Source organism: Emiliania huxleyi (assembly GCF_000372725.1).
Source record: "Emiliania huxleyi CCMP1516 unplaced genomic scaffold EMIHUscaffold_498, whole genome shotgun sequence".
Classification (NCBI taxonomy): domain Eukaryota; phylum Haptophyta; order Isochrysidales; family Noelaerhabdaceae; genus Emiliania; species Emiliania huxleyi.
The window spans coordinates 3,646-16,102 of record NW_005198259.1 but is presented as its reverse complement, the minus strand read 5'-3'; the positions used below and the strand labels follow the sequence as shown (position 1 = coordinate 16,102).

The 12,457-nt window shown below is 65.1% G+C and overlaps 3 protein-coding genes across 3 annotated transcripts; all 3 read right to left on the bottom strand.

The window, feature by feature from the left end:
* Positions 1-3,160: 3,160 nt before the first annotated feature.
* Positions 3,161-6,222, bottom strand: EMIHUDRAFT_246226 (hypothetical protein; the record flags this gene model as incomplete). Its single annotated transcript, XM_005767381.1, has 8 exons — positions 3,161-3,694; positions 4,049-4,279; positions 4,385-4,487; positions 4,668-4,831; positions 5,138-5,331; positions 5,475-5,557; positions 5,787-5,960; positions 6,116-6,222. 8 exons carry the CDS (start codon positions 6,220-6,222, stop codon positions 3,161-3,163), a joined length of 1,590 nt encoding a protein of 529 aa, XP_005767438.1.
* A 1,773-nt stretch (positions 6,223-7,995) lies between these two features.
* On the bottom strand, positions 7,996-8,964 carry EMIHUDRAFT_246225 (hypothetical protein; the record flags this gene model as incomplete). Its single annotated transcript, XM_005767380.1, has 1 exon — positions 7,996-8,964. The coding sequence occupies one exon, from the start codon at positions 8,962-8,964 to the stop codon at positions 7,996-7,998; it is 969 nt and encodes a 322-aa protein (XP_005767437.1).
* A 1,797-nt stretch (positions 8,965-10,761) lies between these two features.
* EMIHUDRAFT_246224 (hypothetical protein) lies at positions 10,762-12,451 on the bottom strand (the record flags this gene model as incomplete). Its single annotated transcript, XM_005767379.1, has 5 exons — positions 10,762-10,958; positions 11,047-11,221; positions 11,316-11,562; positions 11,644-11,988; positions 12,060-12,451. The coding sequence occupies 5 exons, from the start codon at positions 12,449-12,451 to the stop codon at positions 10,762-10,764; spliced, it is 1,356 nt and encodes a 451-aa protein (XP_005767436.1).
* Between the last annotated feature and the right edge of the window lie 6 nt (positions 12,452-12,457).

Sequence of the window (12,457 nt, the reverse complement as noted above, 5' to 3'; positions counted from 1 at the left end):
GTCCAAGCTCAACCTGGTCGACCTCGCGGGCTCCGAGCGGCTCCGCGTCTCGGGCGCCTCCGGGCAGCGGCTCGAGGAGTGCAAGTACATCAACGGCTCGCTCGCGGCGCTCGGAAATGTCGTCGCCGCTCTCACCTCGGGAACGGCGAGACACGTGCCGTACCGCGACTCGAAGCTTCTAGGAACCTTCTAGGAGCCTTCTGGGGCCTTCTAGGCGAGACACGTGCCGTACCGCGACTCGAAGCTTCTAGGAACCTTCTAGGAGCCTTCTGGGGCCTTCTAGGCGAGACACGTGCCGTACCGCGACTCGAAGCTTCTAGGAACCTTCTAGGAGCCTTCTGGGGCCTTCTAGGCGAGACACGTGCCGTACCGCGACTCGAAGCTTCTAGGAACCTTCTAGGAGCCTTCTGGGGCCTTCTAGGCGAGACACGTGCCGTACCGCGACTCGAAGCTGACGCGCTTGCTGGCAGACTCGCTCGGCGGGAACTGCAAGACGACGATGATCGCGTGCGTCGCCGCCGCGTCGATGGCCGAGACGGTGAGCACGCTCAAGTTCGCGTCGCGGGCGAGGCACGTCCACAACTCTGCGCGGATCAACGAGCAGATCGACCAGCGCACCGCCCTAGAAGCGGAGAGATATGGGGGAGATATGGGGGAGATATGGGGGAGATGCGTGCTGCGGCTCGCGGCCCTAGAAGCGGAAGACGTCTTCTTGTCCTCCGACTAGCGCTCGAGAGGACACGCACTCCACTGTCTTCGTAGCCCGTGTGTTCTCACGCGGTGTGTTTGAAGACACGGCACGAGACCGTCCTCCCGCCCTGAGGCCGGCGTCTTCCGCACGTAGGCGCACCAAGCTCCAGTCGCTGGAGGTCGAGCTGACGCGGCTGCGCGCGGTGCTCCCCCCTCTCTCCCTCCCTCCCTCTCTACTCTCTCCCTCCCTCCAGCCGCGTCTCGAGATGACCCGAGGTCCGCCCAGATCAGCCCAGAGGGCTGCACGGCCCGGTCCTCTCTAGGAACCTTCTAGGAGCCTTCAGGAAGTTCTAGGAACCTTCTGGAACCTTCTAGGTGCTCGTCGAGCGCGAGCAGTCAGTCGGCGACTCGCGCAGGTCCGTGCAGGCCGAGGCGATATGCGCAGCCCCGGGCCGCGTCGTAGAAGGTTCCTAGAAGGTTCCTAGAAGGTTCCTAGTGCAGGCCGAGGCGACGTGCGCATGCCCCGGGCCGCGTCCACGACATGTCCACGACATGTCTGCAGGTTCGTGCAGGCCGAGGCGGAGCGGCAGCAGGCTTTCGCGGAGCGAGAGCGCGCCGAGGCGCAAGTGGAGCGAGCGGAGGCGGAGCGGCGACGTGCGGAGGCGGAGCGGCTGAGCGCGCTGCGGCAGCTCGAGGCGCGCTCGCGCGAAGTACTCCAGGAGAAGGCGGCAAACGCGCTGCTGGCAGAGCAGATTGCGCGCATGGAGGATGAGCACGAGGCGTTGGTTGAGGGCGAGGGGGAGGCTGCGGGGCAGGTGGACGAGAGGAGAGAGTCGAGATCTCGGGCGATCTCGTATGTCTCTCGGCGTGATCTCGGGCGCAGCGGCGGCAGTAGCGCGCTATACACCCCCAATTTCGGCTGATCTCGGCTGATCTCGGCTGATCTCGCCAACTACAGGTCGACGAGATGGCGGAGACCGTCGCAGAGCTGCAGCGCATCGTCGCCGAGAGGGATACCTCCCTCCCCGCCCCCCGCCCGCCCGCACGCACGCCCGAACGCCTTCCCACCCGCCCGCCCGCCCTCCCGCCCGCCCGCCCACTACTGGCCACCGGCCCTCCTCCCCTAATTCGGCCTACTCCGCAGCCTGATCAACCATGGGGTGCGTCTCCTAGGACGCCGCCCTCGTGCGGTTGCGTGAGGAGGCGACGGCGCGGCAGCGGCGCTTGTCCGAGCTGGAGGACGCACTCGACCGAAAGACGGCGCAGCTGATCCACACGCAGCGGCTGCAGGTGGAGAGGAGGGAGGCGGCGGCCGAGGCGGCGGCCGAGGCGGCGGCCGAGGCGGCAACACCCCTTCTCGCGAGAGAGGGGGCGGACGACGGGGCAGCGGCGAAGCCGCTCGGGAGCCTCTCGCGCTGCTCCAGCGACGGGTCGAGTGGCGCCGGCACCGGCCTGGCGGCTCTTGCACCGGCGCACCGCCACTCGAGCGACGGGTCGAGCGGAACCGGCGGCACCGGCGGCGGCACCGGCACCACGCCGCTGGCGCGCCGCTCGCTTGCGGCCGTCGGGCCGACTGGCACGCCCCTCGAGCTGACCGAGCCCCAGGAAGGCTGGGGGGGCATCTCCGAGACGTCTCGCAGGCGTCTCCGCGGGGAGCGCCGTTCGACACCCAGCATAATGGTCCGAGGTGTGACGGCGGTGCTGCGCGCTGTCCTAGGCTCGAGGTGGAGCTAGAGGCGGCGCAGCGGCAGCTCCAGGCGGCGAGCGAGACGGCCGCTTCCGCCGAAGACGAGGTGGAGACCATGCGCGCGGGCCTCGCTGCGGCGCACGACGCCGCGGCGGTCCAGGGCGAGGCACTGCGCGTCGAGCGCGAGAAGGCGGCGGCTGCGCGCGAGGCGCAGCAGCGCGAGCGCGCGGTGCTCGTGTCGCTGCTCGAGTGCAAAGTGTCGCGCCTCCTCGCGCATGTCTCCCATGACCTCGAGCCGCCCGTTGACGAGGCGCGGCGGCAACGTGCTTCGCAAGAGGTGCAGGCACTGAGAAGGCTTGTCGCTGCGGCAGTCGTCGCCCTGCAGATGCCCGACGGCTAAAACGACCATAATCCATAAAATCCAAGATAAAGTTGTAAACTTGTACATTTTTCTATACATATGTTTCGTGAATAAGCACACCGCTGTCCCGTCTTTTCCCTTCTCTGCCTTCTCACACATGCGAGATCCCCACACGGCCAACGCAAAAGACTCTCAAGACACAACTCACAAGCTGCTGCAAACTTACTTCTAGCTGCGCAAGGCTCAAGCCAGACTCCATATTGCCGCTGTGCGCCGCGCTGTAACGTGTGCGACTGCCATGCGACCAGTTGCGCCACCTGACAGACTGACAGACTGACAGCCAGAGCTGCGTTCCCTGGTTGCGACAAGTAATCGCCCTCCCATCCGAAAGGATCGCAAAGAGGGGCGATGCGTCGCTGGCGTCAAACCGCCCGCGCGAGGATGCGCTCCTTGGCGGCGTACTCGTTGTCCTTGAGGTTCTTCACCTCCTCGGCGAGCGCCGCGTACGCCACCGCGGCGCTGTGCGCGCCGCTGTAGTCGCCCTTGGCGTTCGCCGCGGCCAGAGTGGCGAAGGTGGTTCGCGCCTCCTCCTCCTTGGCCTGGCGCTGGTCCTGGTGGGCCTTAGCCTGCTGCAACTGATCGAGGACGGCCTGCGCCGCGTTGGCGCTCGAGCGGCTCTTGTTGGCTTGCTCGCGCGCCGCCTCGAGGTCCTCGAGGAACCGCTTTGCCTCTTCCACGTGCTGCCGAAAGGACGTCGCCTGCTCGCCCGCGTAGTCGAAGCTGTCCGCAAACACGTCCTTCGAGGGCGGGCGGTACACCGGAGGCGAGCGCTCGAGCATCCTCAGGTCAGCTTCGAGGGTCAGCCGCGCCTGCGCCACCAAGCGCCTCTGCGCGACGATCGTCTCGGAGGTGATGTCCGCGAAAGCCGTGCTGGTGCGCGGGGCATTCGTGCCGCCCTCGGTCCGCGGCGTCGGCGGCCGCGATGCAGCAGACGCCGTCTCCACCTCCGACGCTGCCGGCTCCTCCGCCATCGCTGCCTCTGCAACCGCCTCCGCCTCCGCTTCGGTCTCCGTCATCTCCACTTCCGCCGCCTCCTCCACTGCCTCCTCCACTGCCGCTTCAACCGCCGCCTGGACCGAAGACTCTCCCGCCGCAGCCTCCGCCACAGCCTCCGCCTCCTCTGCCTCCGCCTCCTCTGCCGCCGCCTCCTCTGCCGCCGCCTCCTCTGCCACCGCCTCCTCTGCCGCCGCCCCCTTCTCCGCTGCCGCCTCCGTCTCGTCGATGTACTCGCCTGCCTCCATACACCAGACCTTGCCCGCCGGGGCGCGGCCACGTGGTCTGCTCAGGAGGCGGTGTGCAGACGAGGCGTGGCCGCTGCGCGGCGCCGAGAGCGGCGGCGCTGCCACCGCCGAATCTTCTCCGTGACCCGCAGCGAGACGCGGGGACGCTCGAGGCTCGCGCGCGAGCTGGTCGGCGCCGAGCGCCGCGGAGCGCGGCCGCTTGCGCTGCGAGATTGGTCGCGAGTCCGCCTCGAGCGCCTCCTACAGCAATCGTGACCCGCGTCCGCGGCTCGTTCCTTTGCCCGGCTGGGGGGGGGGGGGGGGCTCCTCCCCCGCCGCCTCCTCGGCTGCCGCGCCGCACTCCACCCCTCGCGGCTGCCGCCGCTGGTCCGCGCGCGGGAGAGGGCGCGGGTCCGCGGTGGCCTTGAGCCGGTCGGGCGCGTGGCGCAGCCGGCCCGGCTTGCTGGCCCTCCTCGCCGCCGCCGTCTCCTCCTCCTCCTCCTCCTCCTCCCCCCCCTCCCCCTCGCCCTCGCCCGCCCCCTCGTCCGCCTCCCCCTCCCCCTCCCCCTCCTCCTCCTCCTCCTCCTCCTCCTCCTCCTCCTCCTCCTCCTCCTCCTCCTCCTCCCCTTCGCCGCCCAAGCCGATAGACTCCTTCAGCCTCGCCGCCAGCTCCGCAGCCTTGCCGCCCACGCGCAAGCCAGCCGCCCGGCAAGCCTCACGCAGCGCCGCATGGTGGGGGCCGCCCCGGTCGCGGAGAAGCTCGGCGATCGCGCTCGCGTCTTCGGCGAAGCCGTAGTAGGAGAGGCCCATCGCCTGCGGGAAGGCTCGAGAAGGTTGAGGGGAAGGGCGCCTTGGGCGAAGCCGCAGTAGGGAGCAGCCCAACGCCTTGCACATCGCCTTGAGGGGGCGGGGCCCGAGGGGCTCGAGCCAGGAGAGGGGATCCTCCTCCTCGCCCTCCTCCTCCCCCTCGCCCTCCTCCTCCGCCTCGCCGTCGCCCTCCTCCTCGTCCTCGTCGCCCTCCTCCTCGTCCTCGTCGTCGTCGTCCTCGGGCGACGGCGAGACGCCCTTCGCACGCTTCGAGGACGGGGACTTGCCCGAGCCGGATCCACTGCGCTTCACCTTGCGGCTGCCCTCACCGGACGGCTCGGCGGCGGCGAGCTCGTCCAGGTACTCTTGCACCTTTCCCAACGTCGCCGCCGTCCGCTCGACGCCGCCGGCCGTGAAGCGGACCGGCCGCGCGCAGATGCCGTTGCGGCCCTGTCTGGCGCAGCAGAGCTGCAGCTCGACGAGCCCGCCGCGCGTCTCGAGCTTGCCTACCGAGGAGGGCGGCCGACCGGCGGGTCAAACACGGTACAGCTTCCCTCTCGCAGGCGGGTGAGGCATCACGGGTGACATCGCCGGTGTAGCGGCGGCGGCGGCGGGGGGGGGGGCGTCTCGGGAGGCGCTCAGAAGTCACCCGACACGATGCGGTCGAGGTTCGTCGGCGCCAGCTGCTGGTTGACAAGGACGGCAAAACGCTTGAGCTCGTCGAAGAGGTACCTGCGCACGCGTCGGTGGGCGTGTCAGCCGACGTGTCGTCGGCCCGTGTCGTCGGCGTGTCGGGTGGCGCGAGCCGGTTGGGCCCGGAGCGAGGCAGCAGGCGGTCAAACCAAGGCAGCGCTGTGTCTGTGCGTGTGCAGTGTGCATGTGTGTGTGTGTGTGTGTGTGTGTGTGCGCGAGTGCGTGGAGGGGAAGGAGAGTGGGAACCGCTGCCGGGAGCGGCACGCACTTGAGGCGCTGCCGCTCGCTCATCTCGCCAATCTCCAGCCGCTCCCAGTCCGGGTCGTCAAAGAGATAGTCAAAATCGCGTGGGACAAGACTCGACGGCGGCTGGAAGAAGAGCATCTCGGCGGTGAAGCCCTCTGTGGAGACCGAGGTCACCTTGGCCGGCACCTGAGGGCGGCTTGCGGCGGGCGGTGGCGCGCGCGGCGAGAGGGGGGGCGGCGGTGGACGCCAGCCATATGCGGCGGCACGGTGAGGCGGGACGGACGGGGAGAGGCGGATGCGGGAAGGATGGGAGGTGGCGAGGAGTTGGCACGCGCCGTGTGCGGCGGGCACTTGACTGAGGTGCCTTCGATGGTGAGGTCGTCCCAGTGGATGCTGACGTAGTCACCGGTCTGCACAGGCGTGTCGGCTGGAGAGGCGGGCGAGTCGTAATGCGGCATCGTGGTCCTGGTGCAGGCGCGGGAAGGGGGGGGCTCGGGTGGTGGGGCACGACGTGGGCGGGCGGGCTCGTGCCAGCTGTGCTGGCGAGACGCGCTGGCGCGGGGCGGCGAAGGCGAAGGCGATAGCGCCTGCCCAGCTTGCCGCTCCCCGCGTGTTCGTCCTCACTGGTTCCCGCCCTGGATGAGCGGTTCACCCTTGGGTTCTTGCCGTCGTGCCTGGGCAGGTCCCCAGCTGTGTGCAGGCCGGGTCCCCAAGGGTGAAGATGAGCGGTTACTGACCGCACTCCAAGTGCTCCAAGTGCTCCCCTCAAGCCAATCACTCACAGTAACGACTACCGTACACAGACCCTGTCACAAGTATTCGCGCTCAAATAACGCCCAACCTTAGATAGATAGACCCTCGGGTACGTACTCTCTCAGAAAGAAAACAGACAACCAAGGGAGGGATGGGAGGACGGCACGCCGCCTCCACACAGGGATTTTAATGTACGTACTCTCTATGTATGTAGGAAGGTGAAGAACAGTCTCTCCCTCGGGTATCTGGTTAAAATTTCTCCGACGAGATCTCGCTGATGATTTACGTTCTTGGGGCATCAAGGACGAAACTTGCCGACTGCCGACCGCCATGGAGTTGCACATAGCTGCAGCTCAAAGACGCATCGAAACTGCCCACATGGGCTCGCTCGTGGATGCGCTGAACTCGATCGTCGTTGATGACCCTCAGCGGATCCTCGTTGAGGCGGCGAGTATGGGAGACAGGCGTGGCATTCTTGCGGCATTGGACCGTGGAGCACGCCCCGATCAAGCATCAATGCTCGAGTGCTGCAACCATCCGGTGACGCCGCTTGCTGTCGCAGCACGATTTGGGCATGTGGGATGTGTCGAGGCACTGATTCGGTCCGGTGCAAGGGCAGATCTCAAAGTGGGGAGAGGATACACCCCGCTGTATCTTGCAGCGCAAAATGGCCATGTGGACTGCGTCCTAGTCTTGGTGGCTGCGTGCCCATCATCGGTCGAGCTGAGCACGCATGAAGGAGTCACGCCGCTTCTCGTCGCTGCTCACCAGGGCCACGCGGCGTGCGTGCAAGTCTTTCTTCTCCAAAACGCAAAAACACACGCAACATTGTCTGATGGCAGAGTGGTCTCTGCTCACGAGGTTGCAACGGCGGCGGGAGAGGCGGTCTGCGCGTCGCTGCTTCGCTGACCTTGGCTCTAGCGCACGATGCCATGCCGGAGCGCTCGGACGAGTCTCAAATTTTTCATCCCTTTTCCTTCGGGGTGTGCACTGCATCGCTGGCCGATCAGTGGCTCCTGTGCGACGCGTGCCCGAAAACGCAATGTGCATTTTCCCCCCATGTTCCTCGTGGTGATCAGTGTGCCCGAGCGGGACGTCCTCCTGTGCGTGCGCGCTCTCTCCGTCACCATGCTGTGCTCAAGGTGGTGCTGGAACAAAAAACCCTCTGATGTTTTGAACTGGAAAGCCTGAGCTGTTACGATTCTCTCTCTCAATGGCGACGGCTGTAGAGTACGACGCGGTGTGGGGAAAGGGGAAAAGGGCTGTCTATGTTGAACGCAAGCCGAATGGAAATGCCAAATAGAAACCCACACACACACAGCACGCGCCACACACACACACACACACACACACACACACACACACCACACACACACACACACACACACACACGTGCACGAGAATTTTGTGTTTCCCGTCCTATTCCCAGCTTGAAATCGAACCGGAGAAAGAGGGCGGGTGCACACCGCCGCACAACTCTACCCTGCCCGATCCCACTTGTGCCTCAGGTGCGCATAGTCCTTTGCCGTGAGCAATGGCATTGGGCGCAGTGCGCTGTAGTTGCCGTCCTTGACGCCTCGTTTGTACTGATGGTGGCGGATCTCGACGTTGCGTGCCTTGCGGAACCATGCGCCAGCGTCGTCGATGTTGTGGAAGATGTGCGCGTCGTCCTCGATCCCGTGCACGGCGCGGAAGTCTAGCACCGCGTCCTTCGCGCCCCACGACTCCATGAGATCCTCGTGCCAGCCGAAATCGTCAACGATGATGAACCCTCCGACCTCGACCAGGTCGTAAAGGTTGTAAAAGATGTCAATGGTTGAGTCGTACATATCGCCATCCAGCCTCAGCAGCGCAAGCCGCTCGCCGCGGCCCTTGAGCTCGGCACGCAGCCCCGGCAACGAGTCAACAAAGTATCCCGGCACCATTCGCACCCCCTCCATAGACACTCCAAACCGGTAGAAATTGCGCGTCACAGTGTCCTCGCCCTTGGCGAGCGTGGCGTTGAGACTCTTCGACGCGTAAATGGTCTCATCCGGTCGCAGGCTACCTGAACGAGGTGGAGGCAGCCCCTGGAACGAGTCACACAGGTACACGCGCCGCTGCATCTGATAAACCTCGATCACCGCCTTGGCAAAGATGGACATTCCGCCGCGCCACACGCCGCACTCGACGTAGCTTCCAGCGACGTTGGCACTGCGCGCGTTGAGGAGGAGCGTGGCAACGTTTTGCAAACGTTTATGGCCGGCCATCGTCGTGCCGAGCTTGGGCCATGGGCCGCCCATAATGTACATCCTCATGCACGTGAGATATTTAGCCTGCGTCACTGCGGCTTCACACATGAGCGAAGAGCTCGTTAGAAGGCCAGCAAGCATCCGCAGATACGCAGCTTCCACGTCGACAGGCGCGTGAAGCGCATCATGGCCAATGCCGGACTCCGCCTGAATCATTGTGAGCTCAAAGCCCAGTCCAGTGGCGGCGAAAGCATTGGTCGAGGCAGCTGGACAGCACTCGCCATGTCCAGAATCATAGCCGCCAGTACAATCCGCCGCCACGCCCCGGACATCGCCAGTGAGGCTACGAGCGCACCCGGCGTCTTTGCTAGGAAGTTGTCGTCACCGAGCGGACACCTGCGCGCAGCGAGTCGAGCCGGTCTCCATCAGTCGCGACACTGCGGTGGTTCCCCCGCCCGACACAGTATGGTTGAGCGTGTTCCCTGGGTCTCCTCGAGCCTCGAGTCGGCTTGTCATTGTCGAGACGGATCTGACTGTGGCTGTGAGCGCTCACTCTCTGTGGCGTGGGTGTGGGTGTGGGTGCTAAGCTTTCGCTTGCGCTCTGTCGCTGTGTTATAGGGCGGGCTGCCCTGGCGGTAGCGGTCGGTCGGTCGTACTCGAGTAGGTACCTGGTCCGGCCGGTGCTGGTCCGGCCGGTAGCCAACGGTGTCACATCCAGTGCTCAAGTCAACGCCGAACTTTGACGTGTCACGAGTTCGCGTGGTACGGGACCTCTCGATCGTCTCGCCCTCCCTCGCTGGTGTGTTCATGGGGGGGGGTCATAACAAACACGGTACAGGATCGAGGTGCACGCTGCCGAAGCAGTGTCCCCCCCCCCCCCCCCTCTCCATCGTCTCACTGGGTGGGAGACGTCGGCGGTGGTGGCGGTGTGACCGATCGAGCTACAAGAGGAGCTTGTTCAGCAGGATCAGGGTGGGCGGAGCAGTACCTCACTTCCTCAATGGGTGAGCTCAGAACTCCAGGCCAGCGCCACCACGCGTCCTCCCTCCCCTTCACCCATCGGCTCACATGGAAAATTAATCAGATGGAAGCAGGAAGCTTCCATCCCGGCTGTGGTTCGATGAATGCACTAACTCCGAACCCAACGCCCCCGGGCAACACGCGAGAGGCTTCTGCCATCATGAGCTGTGCGCATGACCGCAGCGGCTGGACGCGCACACAGGACAGTGGACTGAGAGCGGCCGACGAGTCGAGCCGACGAGGGAGCCGGTGTGGAGCTCGGGCGAGTGTGTCGAGGCTTGAAACGCGCAACGAGAGAGACCTCTGTCTCTCTCCAACAGCTCGGCCGCGCCTTGGCCCCGTGGACGCACGTAGAACTTCACGTGACAAGGAGCTTCTAATGAAACCGAGCGGCGACTTGATCCTTCCCTCGGAACGTCGCCGCAAAGTAACTTATCTCCTGCGTTCGCATTTGGGCGGTCATCGCAACACTCCCTAGCTCAACTGTCGACCCTAACGGGTCGCCAGCCGATCGTCATATCGCTCGCGACAATTATGAAGCCTCTGCATGTGCAACTGAGAACTGTGCATGTACATGTACATGTTGTTGTTGTTGTTGTTGTTGTTGTTGTTGTTGTTGTTGTTGTTGGAAGGTCACCACGGCGTCGTTTCACTGTTTGTTAGTTTGTGTACAGGCGCGCCGTCCATTTGCTATGAGGCCTCTCGCGGGACTGGGGCGCGTCCTCAGGGGATGCGCGCTCACTCACACGCATGGGGCCGAGACGGCGTGCACCGGTGCACGAGCCCACTCACACACGCACGGACGAAAGCACACGTGACGAGCGACGTGTGAGCTTCCTAAGGCGTCCTAGCGGCTACAAAGTGTACAAGCGGCGTCCTCAGTGGTCCGAGCGTCTCGTGCCCTCGTCGGGACCGCGGCGCGCGAGCGACTCACGCGCGTGGCGCCGACGAACAGAGGTGATCACCGCGGTAGCGCCCGTTCTTGTTGCTCGCTCAGACGCTCGCACCATTCTTGGTCACCTTGTCCGCGGCCTTGGAGTAGTCCATCTGGTCAGCGCCGCGTTCTCCGTCGACGGGCTTGTAGAGCTGCGGGTCGTAGTTGCCGAGGGCGCCCTTCTTGAAGAGCATGCCCCCGTGCTCCGGGAAGTACATCCCAAAGAAGAGGAGCGAGGTGCCCATGATGATGGCGCCTGTGAGACGGGGAGGACGGGCCGGGGCAGATCAGGCGAGCCTCTCGTGGCGGCGAACCTACACTCCGCTGGCTGGCACGACGCGGACCGAGGTTGATGAAGCCCTTGTCGACCGAGGGGGGGCCGACGCTGGGAGGTCCCACGATGAACTTGGAGCCCATCACAGCGCCAAAGTTGCCGCCCGCGCCGACCATGCCCGAGACGACGCCCAGGGCTGGCGCCGACACGTAAGGGACGACGCCAAAGTGGAGGCCTTCCGCCATCTGTGGCGGGAGGGGGCGGACCGTTAGCCGCTGGCTAGGGGGGGGGGGGGGGGTCGAGGCGGCATCTCGGCCAGGGTCGCAACGGCGCCTGGACGAAGATGGAGAAGAGGACCATCACCACCATCGTGACGCCGAGCGTGCCCTGGTTGCGGACACACTCCTCGTCCATCACGTCGCCGACGACGATGAAGTTGGAGGTTGTCGGCAAGGGCAGCTCGATCGCGTTCTCCGTGCCGTAGAAGAGCACGCCTGTGTCGGGAGTCTTGATCGAGTTGGAGCCGCAGGGCTTGACCCACGCCGACTTGGTGGAGTTGATGGTGAAGGTGTACTCCGTGTTGTACCTGCGCCGCGAAGGAAGCGGTGAGAGGAGTTTCCGCGCGAGCAGGGCGGTGTCTGAGAGGTCGGGGTCGGGTGGTTCGCACGTGTAAGGGAAGCCCGTCGGCGGGTTCGTCGTGTTCCACATGCCCCACATGCCGTCCTGCGGCTGCACGGACGGGTCCTTGTTATACACCGGCCGCACAAAGTCGTCCGAGCCCGGCTTGAGCATCCGGTCGGGCGACGCCATGTCGATGGTGACCTGGCCCATGATGATGCACATCATCCCCTCGAGGGCCTGGACGACCCACATGGACCACAAGCGGCCGCGCATGCCGTACCGGACGTTCATGGCGTCAGAGAGGATGCCTCCCCACGAGCGCGCGAACAAGTTCATCAGCCCGAAGCACGAGCCCAGGATGCCGGCGATCTGCGGCGTGACCGCGTAGTACCTATAAGAGTACGTTGTTGTTCGTGTTAGGCACCTATGGGAGTACTACGCAGTCACGTACTACGCGGTCACGTGTAGAAGTAGTTCACCGCCTTGTTGTTCATCGTGAGCTCGACGCCGAAGCAGAAGGCGTAGCCGATCGTGAGGATCCAGGTGTTGACGTTGGACACGCCGATCGCGAAAGTCTTGAAGCCGTTCTTCTTCTCCTTGACGCCCGACTTTTCGAGCTCGCGGTAGTTGCCGTCGGGCAAGTCCCGGCCGGTGATGACGGCGATGGAGGAGATGACGTGGAGGGCCGCCGGCACGATCATGCAGAGGCGCCACGAGCGGTCGATGTCATTGTCCGTCGCCGAGAGGAAGCCGAGCATGATCTGGGGCATCACCAGCTGCGTCACGCCGCCCCCCAGGTTGCCCCAGCCGCCAGCGGTGGCGTTGGCCGTGCCGACAATCTTCTTGGTGAACATCTGGGA